Genomic DNA, 21,925 nt, shown 5'->3' with positions numbered 1-21,925 from the left:
CCTCTCATCTATCTCCTGGGGAATCTTATAGAACCATCTGTAGGTGGGCCCACCTGACTTACCTGTATAGGGAAGGTGAGCTGCAAGGACACCGGACTCTTTGAATCTAGCTTTTTGAATATTAAAAGTTACTTTAGGGCTTCCCTGGTGGCGCAGTGGTTGAGAGTCCGCCTGCCGATGCAGGGGACGCAGGTTCGTGCCCCGGTCCGAGAGGATCCCACGTGCCGCGGCGGAGTGGCTGGGCCCGTGAGCCATGGCCACTAAGCCTGCGTGTCCGGAGCCTGTGCTCCGCAACGGGAGAGGCCACAACAGTGAGAGGCCCGCGAACCGCAAAAAAAAAAAAAAAAAAAAAAAAATTACTTTAAAGCATGGAAAATAGCCTGTTTTCTTTAGGTGAACGTAACATGTACTCAATGTAAAAAAGGATGAGACAAAAGTGAAAAGTAGCCCCCTATCCTTATACTTCAAATTAACTTGTCAACAATTTGACGTATTTCCTCCAAGATTCTTTTTTCTTTTTTTTTTTAAAGCAATTTTAGTGTGAAATTTAACACCTAAGTAAGTACATAATATATAAATGTACGCTTTAATGCAGTTGTTCTCAGTTGGCGATTTTGTTCCTCGGGACCTTTGGCAATGTCTGGAGACCTTTTGGGTTGTCACCACTGGGTGGGAGGATGAGGTACTATTGGCATCTACTGTGGGTAGAGGCCAGGGATGCTGCTAAACGTCCTACAGTGCACAAGACAGCTCCATGACACCCGCAACAAGGACTTATCCATCCCCAGAAGCTAACACAGCCAAGGTTGAGGAACCCTGCTTTAATGGATAAATTATGAAGGGAACACCCATGTCTGTCACTCAGGTCAAGGAATTGAACCTTACCGGTCCTACCCCTCCACCAGAAGTCCCTAGACCCCTTGCCTTCCTCCCTAGAGATGATCCCATCCAGATATCTTTTTTCCAGATGTTTACATATTTACATTTTCACTCAGTAAGAAGCCAGGGGCATTTTTGTATCAGTAAATATCCTCTGCACACCTTCTAAGTTTTATTTTATTACATGGATGCACTATAATTCAGTTAATCAACCCCCATTAAGGAATATTTAGGTTGTATCAATTTTTAATATTTATATCCAAAGCTTAAATTATACTGTCACTATGAGAAATATCCTGGTGACTAAATCTTTGCCCACTTATTTAACTATTTCCTTTTGGTAAATACTGGAAGTGGCGTTGCTGTGTCAGAGGTTATAGACATATTTAAGGCTTTGCCACATTTCCCAAATTGCTATCCTGACAGTCTGTACCAACTTTATCTTCCCATTAGCTGAGTTTGAGGGCTTATTTTCTTATAATTCTGCTAACACAAAGCATTATCATGCAAATTTTTAACAATTTCTTAGGTTCAAATAGTATTTGTGACCTTTCGATGTTATTGCCTATTTACATTTATTTCTTACTGAATTGCTTTTTAATTTGCCCAGTTTGGGAGGGAAGAGATGTTTGTCTTTTTCTTCATTAGTTGTGAGTCCTCTTTACATATTAAGGACATTAAGATGTTGTCATAGATGTTTAAAATATCTTCCCCAGTTCTAATTGGCCTTTTGAGTTTAAAGACTACCCCTCCTAGAGAGCATTCCATCACAGTCAGTATATCCACCTGCCACCACCCCTTCCTGACTACTCATTTTCTGGAAAGTATGCTTTCAGTTAAGATTTAGAAAATTGAGATCGAGGTGGGAGTTCTTGAGGTGAGAAGAGTAGGGCTCTGCTAGGGAAGCAGGGAGTGACTGCTGCCCAGTCTTGGGGTGTGCAGGCTTAAGTCAGGGCACAGATGGTGGGGCAAGTATCAGAGTTACCAGAGTCTGCCTACCGTTTTTGTTAGGGGGTATCTGTGCCAAGAAGTAAAGCAGGCCTTCCCTTGGCAGAAGCCAGGGCTACCTTTTCTCCGTTTACCACCATTTCTCTTGTCCACCAGTTTTTGGTTTTCTGCTGGTAACTTTGAATTTCTATCGCTTTGTTTATCTGATGGGTATTCTTTTTTTTTTTAATTAATTAATTTATTTATTCTTGGCTGCATTGGGTCTTCGTTGCTGCGTGTGGGCTTTCTCTAGTTGCGGTGAGCGGGCTTCTCATTGCTGTGGTTTCTCTTGTTGCAGAGCACGGACTCTAGGCGCACGGGCTTCTGCAGTTATGGCACGCAGGCTCAGTAGTTGTGGGTCTCGGGCTCTAGAGCGCGGGCTCAGTGGCTCTGGCGCATGGACTTAGTTGCTCTGCTGCATGTGGGATCTTCCTGGATCAGGGCTTGAACCTGTGTCCTTTGCACTGGCAGGCAGATTCTTAACTGCTGCACCACCAGGGAAGTCCCTCTGATGGGTATTCTAATGAGCTGTCAAGAGAGTGCCCAGCCCAGAGCAAGTCCTCTATAAATATTTGTGGACTAAATGAGAGGCTGCATTGAGATTGCCTGCACGATCTGAAGGTGCCCTGCCTCTTTGACAGTGGGTCCTGTTACCTGACTGGTGGGCAGAAACAACCCGTCTCTCTCTCTTTGGGAGTCCCAGGTGCCCCATCTCCTCTTCTCTCTGCTCCCTCTCTAGGTGAACAGCCCCACCAGCACTCATGCATCCCTGTCAGAATCTGAGATGTGCTCTGCTCCCACCACCACTTCTGCCTTCCCCACCCAGATGCCTGTCAGTAGACCCCAGGCCTGCTACCTGTGTCCTCACCATCTTCCACCTGGACTTAAAAAAAAATTGTGTTAAAATACACATAATATAGGGCTTCCCTGGTGGCGCAGTTGTTGAGGGTCCGCCTGCCGATGCAGGGGACACGGGTTCGTGCCCCGGTCCGGGATGATCCCACATGCCGCGGAGCAGCTGGGCCCGTGAGCCGTGACCGCTGAGCCTGCGTGTCCGGAGCCTGTGCTCTGCAACGGGAGAGGCCACAACAGTGAGAGGCCCGCGTACCGCAAAAAAAAAAAAAAAAAAAAGACATATTTGTCAACTCACTCAATTGATGTCATGGCCTGCTAATGGGTCCCAATTTGCAGTTTGAAAAACACCACCCTAGGGACTTCCCTGACAGTCCAGTTGTTAGGACTCTGTGCTTCCACTGCAGGGGGCACGGGTTCGATCCCTGGTCAGGGAACTAAGATCCTGCATGCTGTGCAGTGTGGTCAAAAAACAAAAAAGAGAAAGAAAAAGAAAAACACTACCCTACAGCCATGGGTGACTGTGGTCTCGGAGTGTGGGTTGAGTTGGGGTGGGTAGGCTGGGGAAACAAGTGAAGAGTTTGCATGGGGCCCAGAAGAGCCCTCCCATGGCGGGTTCACTCCCCTTCACTAAGTCATTCAGTCTGGAGGCGCACCCTAGGGCTCCAGCATGATTCTCACGGATGCCTGCTGGCCCCCAGTTCTGCAGAGTAATCTGGGGAGAGGATGTAATCCCAGCACGAGCTGTGAGCTCTCCTGTATCTTTAACTATTGAGTCTGTTTATTTACAGACATAACGCCACATCTCTCAAGGCCAGAATTGATGATCAAGGACAGGACAGGTCTAAATCCATGATGAGGAAGGAACTGTTTCCTAATTAGCAGCCTGACGTCCTCTTCCTTGGCGTCTGTAAGTCATGTGATCGTGCCGGGTTAACGTTTCATTTCTTTCTGGCTCTTCTTTGGGGCTGTAGAGCCTATCAGTGACCACTCGCTTCATGTCATCCAGAGGGTCCCAGAGTTGGCCCTTCTAACCAGGACTTAGTGAAATCCCTTAGAGGGTGTTTGTTCTCCTCATCTTCAGGGAAGGCAGGAAGTAGAAAATGTTTAAAAGACACTTTGCACAGGGCTTGGCACACACACACTGCTTAGTTGCTGCTAGCCAGGAGCACCTGGATATGTTTCCAAGTGGACAATTCAAGAGAGGCTGCAGATGGAATTTTCCATGTTACTCCTGTAGGTCATGGAAAGTTGATAGGGGAGGGGAAGTGAACACTTAGATAGCATCTCATATCCCCTCAAAACTGATACAGCAGACACTCTTTATTATTGTCATTTTACTGCCAAGGGAGATAAGGCCTTAGAGAGGTGACAAGTTCAGTTAGTAGCGCCTGCTGTTTGAATGACTCCAAAGCCATGTGTTTAACCTCTGCTGGAACCACACCAACATGGGCCCCAAGGGGATTCAGAATGATTCAGCCAGGGCAGGCCTGGGCAACCTTTAAGAAGATAACTGGGCCCCCCAAGGACACCTGCCCCCCATTGTACTTTCTTTCATCCCCTCTTTCTGTTGACATGTAGCCATTCTGCGAATGCAGTCTCTGGCGTTCTCTGAGAAGAGCCGTTCTGTCCTCTAGTGAGGAAGTGAACTTGCAGTCAACTTGGGAAAGAAAAGGACCCATTCCTTTGGCACCCGATTACTGGGCACCTTGCTATATTCTAGGGTTCCTAACATGAGGAAGGCATGGTGTCTGCTCTCTGAAGCTCACACTCTAGTAGGGGAGACAGACAGAAGCACACAGTTGTCCTGCTGTTCGATACGTGTGGTCACAGCTTGCAACCATCTCTGTCTGGGAGAGTCGGGGGAGGCTTATCTGAGCAGAGACAACTGAGCTGCCCATTGAAGGATCAGTAGGAATTCGCTAGATGCATCAGAGTGGAGCACAGAGGGGAGGGGAGGGGAAGTGAACTCACATTTAATGAGCGTGCTGTGTGCCAGGCAGCTCAGTCATCTTATCTTGTTTAATTTTCACCACAGTCCCGTAGGGAGGTATTATTATGACCTTACAGATGAGGAAACTGAGATGTTCAGTGAATTTCCTAAGAGGTTCTTCAAGTGTGGTACGTGGACCTCTAGGGGAATCCCCAGGCCTTTGAGCAGGTCAGCAAGGTTAAAGCTATTTCCACAATAACACTAAGATGCTATTTGCCATTTTCGCTGAGTCCATATTTGTACAACTGGTACAATAGCACTGGAAGGTGAAACTGTTTCTGCCTTAAGACTAATGAGGGCTTTGGCACCAAATTGTACTCGTTGTTGTATTTTTCACCCTCATGTAATTTGAAAAAAAAAAGCCAGTACTCACAGTTTGGGGGGCAAAAAAGCCAGTTTTACTGAAGAATGACCTTGATAAAGCAGTACAAATATTAATTTTATTAATCTTGATCTGGAGTTACACATGTTTGTAATATTTTCTGTGTTGAGATGGGAAGTATGCACAGAGCATTCTGCCGCACCCTGGAAAATGAAGGTCGCTGCAAGAAAAAGCCCCGTGTGACCGCTTGAGTGGCATGCTGAACTAGGCTTTTTTTTTTTTTTAATGGAATACCGTTTTTACTTGAAAGAATGACTGACAAACTATGATCGTTCAGACTTGGGCATCTGATAGACGTTTTCTTGAAAATGAGTGAGTGAGCCTGCCACTTTAAAAGTTGACGTTTATCATTTGTTGCCCATCATAAAATTTGAGCTTTCAAACAAAAATTGGAATTTTAGAAAGCTTCTGTCTTCCAGTTTCCCAGTATTTAATGTCTTTTCTGTTGAGACTGATGGTGATATTAATGAATGTAATTTTTCAGTATTATACAGTGAAATGTGTCAACATTTGGAAGGTCTGCATAACTCAGTGAGCAAAAACTTCCCAAATGAGCAATGCAAGATGTTACAGAATCATGTGTGGATAAAAGATTTATTCAAAATGCAAGATAGGACAACAGATTTTAATGTAACAGAGTACAAAATGTTCATCACTCTCTACTTTCAGATTTCACACTGCAGCTAACCTTTAGGTTTAAGAAATACTACTTATTGAGGGCTTCCCTAGTGGCACAGTGGTTAAGAATCTGCCTGCCAATGCAGGGGACACGAGTTCAAGCCCTGGTTCAGGAAGCTCCCACATGCCACGGAGCAACTAAGCCCCCTGCGTCCCAACTACTGAGCCTTTGCTCTAGAGTCTGCGAGCCACAACTACTGAGCCTACGTGCTACAGCTACTGAAGCCCATGCGCCTAGAGCCTGTGCTCCACAACAAGAGAAGCCCCGGCAATGAGAAGACTGCGCACCGCATCGAAGAGTAGCGCGCAACTTGAGAAAGCCCGCACGCAGCTACGAAGACCCAGTGCAGCCAAAAATTAAAAAAAAAGAAAAAGAAATAATACTTATTGAGTTTTGGTGCAGTATCAAAGAAGGAGATCCACAATTATCTGAAAATTTATTAAAATGCATCTCCAACTATATGTCTGGTTGGGTTTTTTTCACAGATGTCAACTAAAACAAGACATCTCAATGGACTGAATGTAGACAGGATAATGAGACTTCAGTGAGGCATTAAAGAGATTTGCAAAATGTAAACAGTGTCACTTTTCTGTTGCCTTTGTTTTGGAAGTTAGTTATTTTTCATAAAAATATGCCACTTATGTTAACATGTACTGGGCTTATTATTGTTAATGTAATATTAATTACTAAATAAATATTTTTAAATGCCTCAGTTTTAACCTTGAATACAGTAAAAGTTGATAGATACAAGTTACCTTAGTAAAATCTCCTTAGGGCCCTCAATAAATTTTTTTCTATGGAAGTTTTACTTTTTTAAAAATAAATAAATAAATTTGTTTATTTATTTATTTATTTATTTATGGCTGTGTTGGGTCTTTGTGGCGAGCGGGGGCTACTCTTTGTTGTGGTGCACGGGCTTCTCATTGCGGTGGCTTCTCTTGTTGTGGAGCACAGACTCTAGGCGCATGGGCTCCAGTAGTTCTGGCGCATGGGCTAAGTTGCTCCGCGGCATGTGGGATCTTCCCAGACCAGGGATCGAACCCGTGTCCCTCGCATTGACAGGCGGATTCTTAACCACTGCGCCACCAGCGAAGTCCCCTCAATAATTTTTTTTAAACTTTATTTTATTTACTTATTTATTTTTGGCTGCATTGGGTCTTCGTTGCTGCGCGCGGGCTTTCTCTAGTTGCAGGAAGCGGGGGCTACTCTTCATTGCGGTGCGTGGGCTTTTCATTGCGGTGGCTTCTCTTTGTTGCGGAGCACGGGCTCTAGGCACTTGGGCTTCAGTAGTGTGGCACACGGGCTTAGTTGCTCCGCAGCATGTGGGATCTTCCCGGACCAGGGCTGTAACCGGTGTTCCCTGCACTGGCAGGCAGATTCTTAACCACTGCACCACCAGGGAAGTCCCGCCTCAATAATTTTTAAGAATGACATCCTGTGACCAAAAATTTGAGAACTGCTGCCCCTAGGGTCTTCCAGAAAATAAGTATTCTATGGTGGTCTGTGTCATTCCAAAGTCCACGTGCTTTTCCCACAACAGTGATTTGCAGCAGGCGGTGAGAGGGGTTGGGGGCTCACCCTCTACCACTGGTGGAGGTTTCTCAGGATCTCTGAGGGGGCTCGTGGGGCTGAATCTTTGCCTTAAGTCTACCGATCCTCCCTCAGATGTTTCTTTCTCCTGGATTTTCCTTTGCTCCTTACTCTGTTGTTTCCTTCCTCCAAATCCTTCCCCCTACCTGGCTTGCGTCCTTGACCCACCTCTGCTCCCCGCTTCTCTCCATGCTCTGAACCGGGCCAGGGGGGCTGACCCTACAGAAGGGAAACGGACAATGCTCAGTTTCAGAGGAAGACTCGGGGGTCCTGGGAGATGTTTCCAGAGGCTTGAGGGGCTTTCATGGTCCAGACAGGACTCTGTAAACACTGAGCAGTCCACGTGAGACCAAAGGCTTCTTACTGAAAGGTCTTGCACAGGCGGGGTTGAACCGGTGATCTTTCAGATCCAACCCAAATATAAGTTTTGTGTCTGGCTGAACACTTTTTTTAAAAAATTATTTTAAAAATTTATTTATTTTTATTTATTTATTTTTGGCTGCATTGGGTCTTCGTTGCTGCATGCAGACTTGCTCTAGCTGCGACGAGTGGGGGCTACTCTTCGTTGCGGTGCGCAGGCTTCTCATCGCAGTGGCTTCTCTTGTTGCGGAGCACGGGCTCTAGGTGCACGGGCTTCAGTAGTTGTGGCTCGCAGGCTCTAGAGCGCAGGCTCAGTAGCTGTGGCGCACCGGCTTAGTTGCTCCGCAGCGTGTGGGATCTTCCCGGACCAGGGCTTGAACCCGTGTCCCCTGCATTGGCAGGCAGATTCTTAACCACTGTGCCGCCAGGGAAGCCCTGGCTGACACTTTTAATCGTCCATTGAACACAGAATCATTTCTGTTCTGATGCTTAATGGAAGAGCCAGACGTGTTTAGCCCTTTCTGTGCCCCTCATTCACCCCTTCGGCCCAAACTCCAGAGGGAGCGCTCAGCAGTCTGCCGCCTGGGGCACTGTGGCTCTTCCCAGCCATTACAGTGTCAGTTCTTCTTGTTGTCTATCTCAAAGCCCTTCTGCATTCCCTCGGCCCAGCCCTCACGAGCAGGTAGGACAGCCTGCTTCAGATAGATACCTTCAAGGTGAGAGTGAGGTGGATTTTTTTAAAATTGAGGTAAAATTCACAGACCCTAAAAGTCACCATTTTAACCATTTAAAAGTGTACAGTATAAATGGTTTTTAGTATACTCACAATGTTGTACAACCATCATCACTATCTAATTCCATAACAGTTCATCACCCCAAAAAGAAACCTCCATTAAGCGTTCACTTGCCATTCCCATCTCCCTCTAGGGCCCTGGAAACTACTAATCTAGTTTCTGTCTCTGTGAATTTGCCTGTTCTGGACATTTCATATAAATGGAATCCTACAATATGTGGAGATAGATTGTTTTAAAGAAAAATGGAATATTTTCTATGAAGATCATTCATTTTGAGAATCAGAAACTTTACAATTTAAAAGCTTTACTTAGAAAGTCAGGAGTAACGAACTCATTAAGAAGAGTCAGGCTGGGTATTTTCCTTTAAACAGTCCTTCCGATGGGGCTGCTGTTTGTCCGTCCCAGAGCTGAGAGATGTGTGTGATTGGCATTGGGCTTTCATTGCAGACTGGTGGGATTCTCAGGGACTCGTGGGTTTTGTAAGGTTTCCTTTGGCGGGTGAGGTGCAGTGCAGGTCTTGGAACTGGCCCTCACTTGGGGAAGGCGCAGGTTGGGGTACGTCTCTTCACTCCCCCTCTGTGTCTCTCGTAGGGGTGAAGAAGAGAACCAAAGTCATCAAGAACAACGTGAACCCCGTGTGGAATGAGGTATGTGAGCTTCCCACCTTCCCTCCTTTCCTCCCTCTGCTGCCACTGTCTCTGCAGGGACGAGTCAGGGGGCTCAGGCAGAGGCGGCTTTCTCAGAGGTGTTGTCATGGAGAGGAGGGGCTCTGATCCGTTGTGCCAACGAAATCCTCCTGGCACCTGGGAAGAGGGGTGGTGGCCTGGCTTGCGGTCTCCCCTGTGCTGTGGGTACGGTGTGGAGAGGAGTGAGGGGTCCCTTGTCTCCGCTTCTTTCAGCTCTGGCCAGCCAGGAGGAGGGTGTCTAGGGCTCTCTTACCTGCTTTTTCTCCCTTACACAGGGCCGTTGTCCTTGCCCAGAACTACCTCCTCCCCACAGCCCTCCCTGATTCATCAGGTCCTCCTCTGGTTCCTGCCCTCTCAACCAGCTTTCTTTCTTTCTTTTTTTTTTTTCCTTTGGGTTAAATTTAATACACTGTTTCAGAAAAACTGACAATGTTTAGGTAATTTAAACTATAGGAAATAATTGTCTATTTGCAGTAGATCATCTGTGCAAATGATTTACTTAAGGCATGTTGCAATAGCCTTTAACAAGTTTAATCAGTAAATCTATGTTGGCAGATGCTCATTTATTTGCTTACCAACTCAAGCTCTTGCTGGTCAGGGTATTATCTGTGCAGAGATTTGTCATTCTCTAATTGCAAAAGAATTGGCTCCCATCTGCTACATAACTTGCTCTCGTTCGAGACTTAGTCAACCAGCTTTCTTTATATGGCGCCCTGGTGGTCTTTGGAAGCCCTGTCCTTGTGTGGATGGGGTTGGGATGCATGGGGTGCCTTTGCTCTGAGGAGGGTCCTGGGGTCTCTGGAGACCAAGGTGGCACTAACGCATGCTGTCACCAGGCGCCGGGCTGCCCCACGAGCACACTGATTTTGGGCCCTGAGGGCCACCTGGAAGTTTTCCCAGCTGTGCTCCTGGTGACTGGTGGAATTGAGTTGGGGAGGGGGTCATGGGGGTCTGGTCTCCTACTCTCTTCCGCTGCCTTCAGCTCTCGCTGTCCCTTCTGAAGCTCTGAGACCCTGCTACTCATGTATTCATTCCTTCACTCATGCATCCTTCCCGTCACCAGTAGTGGTCACAGATGCCCGCTCAGTGCCCCAGGGGGACCTGTGGGGACCAGACACAGTCTCTTCTAGGGGTCCATAGGTTAAGACATCTTTTCTCTTTTTCTTCCAGGGCTTTGAGTGGGACCTCAAGGGTGTCCCCCTGGACCAAGGCTCCGAGCTTCATGTGGTGGTCAAAGACCATGAGACGATGGGGAGGAACAGGTGAGGCGGTGAGGGGGACTCTGGCCTGTGGGTGTGTACGGGTAGGGTCGTGGCGGATGTAGACTACAGAATGTGGACTCTGGAGAGCTGGTGTTTAGTGAAGACCTGCCACTCGTGGGCCTGGCCCGGTGGGAGATCTGGGGGCGAGGGCTGGCTGCAGTCTCAGGACCTCAGCCGTGGGTAAATCTGAGAGCTTCCCAAGTGACAGGGAAGGAAGGTGGGCTAGAATCAGATGTGCGTGTGTTTCCCCAGACAGTCTGTGCCCCAGGGAGCAGGGAAGAAAAGGCTCTCTGGGTCCTGCTGCAGCCCTGAGGTGCCTGGCACGGCCCTCTCTCCCTGCCCAGCACAGGCTAGGGAGGGCAGTGGCACATGGCGCGAGGCAGGCCGAGCGATGGCTTCATGGAAGAGGTGGGACTCGAGGTGAGAGTTGTGGTTTAGAAGTCGGAACAGTAATGGCGACACACACTGACTGCCCACCGTCCTGTGGCAGTGTCTTCTGGTGATATTTCATGTACGTAGTAGGGATGGTTCCCAGGCAGGGGCAATAGTAGGAGCAGAGTTCAGAGTTTTGTGGTGGCAGAAGTAGGCTCTCGAGGCGGGCGATGGGTCCTTCCTCGTGTATGGAGCTCCTGGGCCTTGTGTGTGCTGGTGGCGGGGTGGGCAGGGCCAGCCAGCTTGCAGACGGATGGCCCTGTTGACTGTGGGTAGGGTGACCTGGCAGACGCAGCCTGAGAGCGCTCCAGTGCTGGAACCTTGAATGTCAGGGCGGGGCTTCAGCCGGTCCCTGCGAGGCCTGACGGGGGTGCAGCTGTGTGAGGGGCCGGCAGGCGTGGGTTCATGCTCTTGGTGCCGTTCGCTGAGGTCTGGACCCGAGGATCGGGCATGGGCTTGCTGTTTTGTGACCTGCTGACAGTAGAGCCTTTGTTTGGGAACTGGGTCAGCTGGTGTCTGGGGCCCGGCTGTGTTTCCCTGGCAGGGCAAGAGTGGGAGAGGGAAGGAGGGAGGATTCAGAGACCTGGGGAAGGCCGACAGGGGTCTCAGCCTCCCAGACATCTGGAAAGTTGGAAATCTTAAAAAGCTTGGAAGAAAAAGGCAACCACCACGGTCTCTCTGTGTCTCTGCTGGCTGTGGGTGCAGCGCGTGATACGTGTGGGGAGGATGGAGGCGCTTCCACTAGGCCCTCCCAAGGTAGGGCTAAAAGGTGTGGGTCCAGGGCGTCTTGGGTCCATTTTGTCCAGCCTGGACCTCAGCAGCCCCCACCTGCACAGGGTGCAGGTTCCTGCAGGGGCTGGAACTCATTCACACTGTTACCCCAGCACAGGTATTTCATGGAAAAAAGGCAGCTTCTGACAAGCATGAACAGTGGACCTACAGGTGAGGGAGGAGCAATGCTGGACTCTGGGTGGTCCTGGAAGGCTTCCTGGAGGAGGGCCACACAGACGGACTCGGAGGCCAGGGTTGGCTTTAGAGAGGAGAGGAAGGGAGGGCCTTCCACTGTTTGGGCATGGAGGGCAGCAGGCTAAGGCCTTACATGTGGGATTCAGTCACATGACTTGTGCAGCCCAGTGAGAAGGGAGCAATGGGGCCATGTTGGGAGGGGGCCTCTGACACCAGGCTGAGGATAATAATAGCAAACCCACAACAGCTGATGTTTACCAAGAGCTTAGCCAAGTGTCTGGCCCTCTGCTGGGTCTTTATATAAAAGATCTTTTTTAATCGTTAGGTGTTGCTATTAGACTTGTCATTATTACGGAGGGAAACTGAGGCTCCAGGAGATTAATTTCCTCGAAGGCTACTGATGGCAGAGCTGTGATTGAAGGGCAGGTCTGCAACATGGTCAGAATCACGGAGCCCCTGCACCTCTCAGAGGCTCCCGGAAGCCCCAGGCAGGTGCTGGGCCCTTCTGGAGAGAGCGTAGCAAGGCAAAGGCATGCAGAGGAAACGCACGTTTCACTTTCACGATCACATTCAGTACTTTTCAGGCCCTGTGGGGAGATTTCTAAGACCATGAAGGCAGCAGGGGATGAGAACATATTTTTGATCAATTCAAGGGCCAGGCTAGACCTCGGGGTGATAGCAGGCCAGTGCCACACATGGGCCGGCCTGGCTCCGTGGGTTGGAGATCACAGCAGGGGCAGGCTGTCTTGCACATTGGAGCCCTCTCGTTGGCCCCTGTGTGTGTCCTCTGGCTCCTGGGGGCAAGTCAGCTCCCTGAACACCAGTTTCCCACATGACCAGGTACGTCACTTGAGAGGCCAGTGTGCTGGAAATCAGTTCCTCACACAGCAATTTGCAGAAGAACTAATTCACAAAGCTTCCCGATTCACCAGAAACTTCTTTCTGATAACTACTTGAATGTAATTTTTGAGTTTTTCAAACATTTATCTCAATTTTGCATTTCTAGCGATTAAAAATTAAATTTTAATTCAACTAAATTTAAACTTACATTCACAAACATCTGAAGAATTTCAGAAATAATAGAATTTTAGCTTTGCTATCGGAGCCTCGGAGCCAGTGGGGTATGCAGGCTGGAGAGCAGTTTGCTTGGATGGAAGATGCATGAGGGGAAACCCACTGGAGCAGCGGGAGGGAGGCAGGTACCCACAGGGTGCTTCTGTAAGGCCCTCATGGTTAGAGCGCACAGTACGTTCATGCTGCTCATGAAATGTGAGAAAAGAATCCCAGTTAAGGGCTTCCCTGGTGGCGCAGTGGTTGAGAGTCCGCCTGCCGATGCAGGGGACACAGGTTCATGACCCGGTCCGGGAAGATCCCACGTGCTGCAGAGCGGCTGGGCCCGTGAGCCATGGCCACTGAGCCTGCGCGTCCGGAGCCTGTGCTCCGCAACGGGAGAGGCCACAACAGTGAGAGGCCCGCGTACCACAAAAAAAAAAAAAAAAACCAGTTAATTAAAAGTATTAAAAAGTCTAACGCTGTAAAAGTCAAGCATTTCCAGGAAGTGGAAAGAGCAACCATGTGATATTTTACGTTCTAAAAGAGAAAAGGAAAAAAAAATCGGTGAATTCAATTCAATGAACGTTTTACATAGAACACCTACTCAGTACCCTCAAGTTGGCAGTGTCTGGTCAGGAAGCAAATAGGGAGACAACAGGTGTGACGGTGACCGCTGCCATCTGACTGCCCTCAGTTTCAGTGAAATCCACAGGGTCGTCATGCAGCAGTTCCTTCCTTCCTGGCAGTCCTGGGTGGGCTGTGAGCCCACCTAGGGTCCTCCTGGGTCTTCTTCCAAGCGAGGTGCAGCACAGCCCTCCACAGTCTCCCTCTGTCTCCTCCTCTCCGTCTTCTGAACCTCCATCCTCTGCCTCCACCTGTTTCTAGAGTCCCCTCAATGCCTCAATCATTCTTTACCGCCCCTCACTCACACCTCTGTCTCCACAGGTCTGTGGTTTTGCTCCTTTTTCTTCCTGGCCCCTCTCCGTTTATTCCTTCTGTCATCTGACTCTCCCCCACTTCCACTCTCTTCTCTTTCCCCAGGGCTTCTGGGATTTTTGATGTTTCTGTGTTTCCCCGACGACCGTTGGCAGTTTGGGGTGACCTCATTATGCCAGCCTGGTCTGTTGGCCTGGAGTGGGGTCTCGGAATCTCTCAGGAGGGGAAACTCAGGCTGGATACTGTCTCTGGGCCATTCTGCACCCCACCCATCCTGAAGCAACTGCAGGGGTGGATCAACTCCATGTCTATAAAATCAGGTTTCAAATGCACATAAGAGGAAACTTCACTCCTCTGGATGGGAGACACTCGTGCAAACCCAGCTAGGCTGGGTCTTGGACTCAGTTGAGTGTCCCAGGCTGCACTCAACAACTTCCTGTTTACTCTGGGCTTCTCAGAAGGATGCTGGAGGGGAAGTTGACCCTGATCCCTGACCAGCTAAGTTTGACCCCTGGGATGTTCAGCTGAGAAATTCCCAATTCAGGCTATGAGACGCAAGAGCATCAGCAGCAGCTTTGACATAACATACCAGTGCCTGGCCCCGCCTGCAAGTTCTCACTTAATTGATTGGGAGCGGGGCCTGTGCACCATTACGAACTCCCAGGTGTTAGGGAGTGAGAACCAGTCGTCTGCACTCCAGACCAGTGCTGCCCGGTAGAACTTTCTGAGATGATGGAACCATTCCGTGTTGGCTAGTGTAACTGAGGAACTGAATCTTAAATTTTATTTAATTTTAATTAATTTAAATTTGAATAGCTCATGTGCGTGCACAGTGGCGGCTTACTGTGTTGGACAGCGCAGCTCTAGGTTTTTAGAACAGTGCTCCAACCCTGGGTGCATCTTAGAATGGCCTGGGAGCTTTACAATAGATCAGTGTCTAGGCACAAACTGATGAAAGGAGAAGCTGGAGTCGGGTGCAGGCAGCAGCACTTCCTGAAACTGCCCAGGGGAGACCAGTGTGCACCAGGGCATGAGAGCAATGCTGGCACTTCTGCAAGGAATGGCTCTCAATTTTTTCATGGATTAACTGAGAAATAAATATAATTCTTGCCATAGTTTCTGGATGTGGTTATTGGTAGAACTGATTACCATGCAATAATTATGGGCAAAACGGCACGTGATAAAATTGTTAAGGAAATGAAAAACTGACTGAAGAATCCTGTTGGTAACTGTAAACACTGACCTGAGAGAATCAGACTTAATAGAACTAATTCCACAAAAGAAAACTCAAGAATCAAGAGAGCTATATTTGATAAAGCTTGATATGAATCGAAAAATGAAAAAACAAACAAACAAAAAACCCCCCAAGAAAACTTTGCACCAAACCTGTGTTGGGAAATTTAAACAGAAAATAATTGTTACTAATGACAATAATTTTGGTAAAATAAAAATGAAGATTAAAAAAAGAAAGGAGTTTAATTACACTGTATAGAAAATATCTCAACAAATTAACCGGGCTTAATTTAATTTGTTCTGAAAAATGCCTTTCCAGTAGAAATTAATTAATGTAGGTGTATTTTTTTTTAATTTAAATGTTTGGTAAATGTAAATATGGGAGCAAAAGTCTCCATGGGGTCAAAATGTCCATCTGTCAAAACACTAGGGTTACGGAATTCCCTGGCCATCCAGTGGTTAGGACTCTGCGCTTTCACTGCCGAGGGCCCGGTTTGATCCCAGGTCGGGGAACTAAGATCCTACAAGCCTAACGGCCCAGCCAAAAAAACCCCCAAAAAACGAAGCAAAAAAACCACCAGGGTTAAAATGATACTCACCTTGACCACCAGGCCCAGGATAGGGTGGCCAGATTCAATAGAGAAACATACAGGACACTCAGTTAGTTTGAATGTCCCAAATGTTGCATGAGACATACTTACATTAAGAGATTACCAAGTGTTTATCTGAAAGGTAAACTTAGCAGGGAATCCTGTACTTGATCTGGCAACTCTATTCCAGGGTGGCTGTCCCCCCGCCCCCGCTTCAATCAAGAAGTACAGAAGGAGACCCAGATTCACACCAAGAATCGGCTAGAAGGCACACTACTGCCTTTAAAGAAGCGTTCCCTTAGGCTCTCACAATAGCATTTTCTTCAGAAGAGTGTGATTCACTTCCAACCTTTCAGCAACCCGGTGACTCTATAAAGTGGGGCCTTGAGGGCTCTCTCAGCCGCACACAGAGCCTTGCCTGCCTTCACCTGCCCTGCGATCTGGGTTGTCAGTATGGTGCCGGCCACTGACGGGGGCCCCGGAGGCAGCTTGGGTACCTTCCTGGGCACCGCTGCTCCGTGTCCTTCCTCCTCAGCTGCTCCTCCTCTCACCCCGACGTCGGCCCCGTGAGCTGGTCACGGAATGAGCTGGAATGAATATGGACTTTGGGAAGAGCTAGGGTCCAGACTCAACAGCCCTGTGGCCTTGGGCAGGTCCTCAGCTCAGCTCCCTGAGCCTGTTTCCTCCTGCTTAGGGAGTATTAAATCAAGTGCAAAAGCACATCTCAGGGACCTGCCACAGAGGACTGCTCCCTAAATGGCAGTTCCCTTCGGCACATCCCCTTTTCCGTAGCTCCCCTGTGCTGCCCTCCAGCTGCCCCAGTTGCTTGAGTCCCACTGACCCCAGCCCTTTCCCATCAAAGCCTGCTCTCAGCCAGCTGTGGTTTGAAAACGGACTCACTCATTCATACTGAAGTGTTGGTGGCAGCCTGTGGTTTAACGTTTTGCTCCTTCTCTTAGGAATGTAGGCGATGGTGCTTTATTTCCCAGACTCCGCTTAGACCAAAAATGAAAGCGCTAACGGTGAGCCTTTCGGCACCGCGATAGGCTGTGAGGAGATGTTTTGGGAACGGCGGGTCTTCCTGACGTAGGTGACCATCTCCTGTAGGGCTGTTGCTGACCCTGGAGTAGGTCTTGGTGCCCCTAGGGTGGAGGTAGGGGTTGTCCTGGTGTCTCCGGGGACAACGAGCTTAATCTACTGAGGGAAAGCAGGGGTTGCTAGGAAGGAGCTGAATGTGAGTCTGTCACGTGCAAGAATGTAAGGAAGGTCGGGGCGCAGATCTGGCCAGTGGATGCCTTTGACTCACACCTGGAATGAGTTGATGTGGTCAAGGGGTTCCATCCTGGCAGGGGCAGGGGGTCTTGGCCCCCCAGGTTGTCTACATAGCTGAGCAGGGCAGTGGTGGTGGCTGGCATGAGAGTGAAGGTCAAAGGCTACTCTTGGGAGCCCCACTTTCAGCAGTGGGTCTCATCCTGGCACTGCCTTGACCTGGACCTTTCTGAAAGGCAATCACAGTACCTACAGTGCAGAGTTGTTGTATAATGCGTACGCGTCGAACGCCTACCCTGTGCTTGGCACATTGAAGGTGTCCGGTACATGGGGACTGTTGGTTGTAGCAGGATCCACACAGATGCACATACAGAAACCACACCAGTATGTGAACATTACAGCAAGTGCATGCCCCGTCTGGACACGTGCTGTACCTGAATATGAACACATTCTTTTTTATTTGAAAAAACCCCCCACAAGAGTATAAAAATTATAAATATTTTTATAAGCAGAAGTAAGCACCAGGATTTCCCTGGTGGTCCATTGGTTAAGACTCTGTGCTTCCACTGCAGGGGCCATGGGTTCGATCCCTGGTTGGGGAACTAAGATCCCGCATGCCACGTGGCACAGCCAAAAAAAATAAAGTAAAATAATAAGCGTAAGTCAGTAAGCTCCATTTTTAAAAGTTTATAAAGGAAAAAATGCATGTTCTCCAATCCGCTCCTTCCCTTCCCTCCAGTGGTGTCCACTGTTGACCGTATATAGCTTCCTCAACTTTCCCTAAGTATCTGCAAGCATCTGTTTATATACAAGTGTATTCATTTACTTACACAAAAATGAGTCACGCCATGTATATTGGTCCCCATGTAGCTTTTTGTCATTTTATCACTAACCGTTTTCCCAGGTCAGTGGATATCGGTCAACCCCATTTTCAGTAGTTGTGTTGTATTCCACGGTGTGAGTGCACCATAATTTACCCCACTGTAACCGTATTGACTGGTATTTAGTTTCTTTCTAGTTTCTTTCCTGGCCTGCCACTGAACATCTTTATCCAAACGTTTTTATGTTCTTATACTATTTTTCCTTTAGGATAGGTCCTTAGAAATGGGATAACATTTTCATCAATTCTGCCAAATTGCTTTTCAGAAAAGGTGTCCTGAGTTACGTCTACCGACAGTGTAAAAAAAGTGCCCGTCAATGTTTTATTTTTGCTAGTGCCATGGGGGAAAATAGGTATCTTATAATTTGTGTTTCCTTAATTGCTTGTAAAGTTGAGCATCTTTCCATGTGTTTATTGCCCATTTGTATTTCTTCTTCTGTCAGTTGCCTATCTTAATACTTTGAGGTGCTTGTTTTATTCTAACTAATTCATGGTAGTTTGTACGTTTGGGATCTTGTTAGGAATATTGACCCTCGGTCTGTTTTAAGTGTGGATGGTATTTTCTCTCTGCTTGTCGTCTATTGGTTGCTTTGTCCTGGTGTCATTCTTACACAGGAATGGATGTTCACCTTTGGGTATTTGTATGCCTGTGCACATAGACATTTAAAAAGGCAGAGAGGCAGTTTGCTGTTGTTAGAAGTTGGGGAAAGTAGGCCTATGTTCAGCCTCCAGGCTTCAGCAAGCCAGTGAGCAAGCCTCCGGAATCCTTGGGAGGCACTTTTGAGGCAGGAATACTTACAGTTCACCATCCCATTGTTCTCAGCATCCTCGGAAGCATTGACCATATCCTTATTTTCCAAGGATTTTTATAACTATATTTTGTCCTGGATTCTATCCAGGACATCCCTGTGTTTCGGAATTGTTTTTCTTTCTCTGGATTGAAGTGGAAAACTATTTAGAGTTACCCTTGGGCAGCCCCTGGAGGATCAGATACTGGCAGGAAGTCTGCCAGAGGCCAGGCGGGCTGGGGTTTGTGTGTGTGTGTGTTATGTCCGGCTGTTCTCATTTCCTGCCCCTCACGGCCAGGCATGCATGGCTGAAGGGGCCGCAGCTCATGGTGTCTCCTCACCGGTGTCCTTAAACTTCCCCTGAGTGTGTGTGTGTGTGTGTGTGTGTGTCCTGCCAGGTCAGGGGCTATCTGATTTTCCTGTTGTGCTGACTCACTGAATCTAATGAGGAAGGTGCGGCTGAGTCAGCGATGAATGGGTTTGAGTTGTAATACATATATTTTTAGTTGACTTGTCTTTTTCTTAGTTTAAAAGATAAAGAATGAGAAACGGACACATGGAGACCTTTCTAGAGCCTTTTTTGGGAAATAATTTCAAACTCATAGGAAAGTTTCAAAAAGAACATCCACACACTTTACTTAGACTCATTTATTGGTAATGTTCTATTCCATTTGGTTTATAATATTCTCTCTCTCTCTCACTCTCTCCTCTCCCTCCGTCCTCCCTTTTTCTCTCTCTCCCATTTGAGGGTAAGTTATACTCATCATGGCCCTTTATCCTTAGATACTTCTGTGTATATTTCCAAAGAGCAGGGATTTTTTTTACATAATCACAGTAAGTTACCAACTTCAGTTAAATTTAACATGGTTGCCTACTTTAATCTACTGTTTGTATTTTGATCCTATCCATTGACCAAGTTATGTCTTTTATAGCATTTCCCCCTCCCTTTCCCCCAGTATAGATACCCATATTGAATTTTGTCATCATATTTCCATAGCCTCCTTTACTTTGGGACATTTCCACAGTTATGACAATTTACATTTTTGAATAATACAATACCCCAGTGAAAAAAATAGAATATTCCTCATTGTGGGTTTGTCTGATGTCTTTCTCATGATTATATTCATGATCAGATTCGGTTACTGACTCCTGGCTGGAATCCGTCATAGGTGCGTTGTGTTTATCTCAGGATCTGGAGGTGCATGGTGTCCCTCGTTGGTGACATTCATTTCAATCACCCGTCAAGGTGTTGTCTGATTTTTCCATTGTGTCTTTACTGTTCTTTTTTTCCTCCTTGACGTGTGTTAAGAGACACTTTAAGACCCTGCCAATACCCTGCTCATCAAAATGTCCCCCTAGATTTAGCAGCCACAGGTGACTCTTGCTTGACTGATTCAGTCTTTACCATGAAGGCTGGGAACTGGTTTTCCATTGCCAGCACTCCCTTCACATTTACCAGTCTGGGCTGTGTAAGCCTTTCCTGCAGGAGGCCCTAGTGATGGTGCTTGTCTAACCCCACTGCTGTCATGCCTGGACCCTACCCTGTGCCTGCACTGGCCATCGGCCACCCACACTCTCACTGGAGCCTCCCCCCTTGGCAGGTATGCCATCCAGAATTGAAAGACCTGTGGGAGTCTCCTCCATCCTTCAAGGACAGAGCTAGAGTCAGGAAGAAGCCTGTTCAGGGCCTGGATTATAATGTTAGAAAGTCCTTCCTTCTGTTGAGCCACAGTCTCTCTCCCTGAGATTTTGAGGGTCTCATTTCTATTCTACCCTCAGGAGCGACCAAAAATAAATCTTACCTCTCACATATATTATGACAGTCATGATCTAATGAGTCCCTCACTTCAATCTGGTGGGGTAGTATGTGCAGAGGACAGGAAGCTGGTGAGTGGGGTGACATTTACCAAGCACTGTCTGTGTCCCAGACACAGTTGGGGGTGTTAGGAATGTGAACTTGGATTTTACAAGAACCCTTATATATATAGTGTGCACTATTCCTGTGAAGCTCCAACAGTGCAGGGGTGGTTGTCCATTTTGTGTAACCAGTATCCCCAATACCTACAATAATTAGGTGCTCACTACATATTTGTCAAAAGAATAAATGACCTTTACAGATGAGAAAACAGGCCTCAAAAAGGTTACGTAACTTGTCCTCAGCCACAGAGCTGCCGCATGGCAGAGCTGAGGTTCCAGCCCAAGTAGGATGACTCGAGAGCTCTTTTTCTTCATCATTCTACGATAAAATTTATTTTTGGAAGATAGTTGAGAGGAAGAATGTTTTCAAAGTGTTGCTATAGGTTGAAAGGTATAGTTTAGAAATGTTGGCACTGACTCAACATGTGAAGACCATGGTTGGCGTGTGTGACACCCAGGGTCTGCCACCTGGGGTGTCCCATGAACCAAACAGGGCAAGAACTGTGTCCTGCCAGCCTTCCTGGGCCACCTTCCTTCCGGGTGTCTGGGGAGAGGGCTTGTCTTACATTCACTTACTGGTCAGTGTCAGTGTGAGCTGCACCCACTTCTCCCATCTAACTTCTCCCTAACACAGCTCCGAGCACCTGGGGATGTTGTCTTCCCTGGTCTGCTGCACCTCGGCTGCCTCACCTGTTCATTCTTCAGCTCATGGCACCATGGCATATGGGAAGGCCTGGGGTAACGGATGGAGGGTCTGCCACCCCCTGCAGGTGTGGAGGCCACTTTCAGTGGAAGAGCGTCTCTCTTAGGTCCTTCAGCTATCCCTGCCACAGGCATGGCTGCCTCTCCCTGACTAGCTGGTTTCTCCTGGGGTCTCAGCCAGCTGCCCTGTTGCCAGACCTGTTCCTCACACTCGACTCTTCCCTTCCTTCTTCTCCTCAGGGCCCAGACTTCAAGGCCACCCTCTGAAAGCTCCAAATGCATAGTGTAGACTACTAGACCTCACAACCTCCTCTTCATAGGAGAGTGTAGCCCATCTACAGGGTGCGATTACTGAGCTCTTTAAAATGACCATTCACCCCTGATCTCCCCAACAAAGAACTAGCAGGCTTGTGTTTTAAAATGTAGGTTTTGTTATTATTCAGGTATGGTAAGCCAACAAATCAGGAGATGATTACCATTGAAAGGATAGTTTGTTACAGTTCCTCAGAGGAGGGGGCATGCTGCACCATGGGGGCCACGTGGGGAAGCACCAGGGTCAGTCAGGAGGCAGGGGGAGGGGTGGGAAAGCATGGGCAAGAGCCTTTACTGTGGTTTCCTCAGAAAAGAACAGGCAAGGCAGGGTAAGTGGGTTTAGGATTGGCTAGTTTGAATAATTTCAGCAGGCTCTGGAGGGC

The 21,925-nt window shown here is 47.9% G+C and overlaps 1 protein-coding gene across 22 annotated transcripts in view; it reads left to right on the top strand.

Moving 5' to 3' along the window:
- DYSF (dysferlin) overlaps positions 1-21,925 on the top strand; it is a 223,677-nt gene that overhangs the window by 14,984 nt on the left and 186,768 nt on the right. For all 22 annotated transcript variants that reach the window (XM_030877537.2, XM_030877532.2, XM_030877534.2 and 19 more), the window contains exons 2-3: positions 9,108-9,163; positions 10,373-10,464. In XM_030877537.2, the coding sequence (XP_030733397.2) occupies positions 9,108-9,163; positions 10,373-10,464 (148 nt within the window). The remainder of the gene's footprint in view (positions 1-9,107; positions 9,164-10,372; positions 10,465-21,925) is intronic.

The sequence above is a fragment of the Globicephala melas genome, chromosome 12 (assembly GCF_963455315.2).
Source record: "Globicephala melas chromosome 12, mGloMel1.2, whole genome shotgun sequence".
Classification (NCBI taxonomy): domain Eukaryota; kingdom Metazoa; phylum Chordata; class Mammalia; order Artiodactyla; family Delphinidae; genus Globicephala; species Globicephala melas.
Note: the sequence above shows the minus strand (reverse complement) of the source record. Positions and strands in the feature narration are given on the sequence as shown.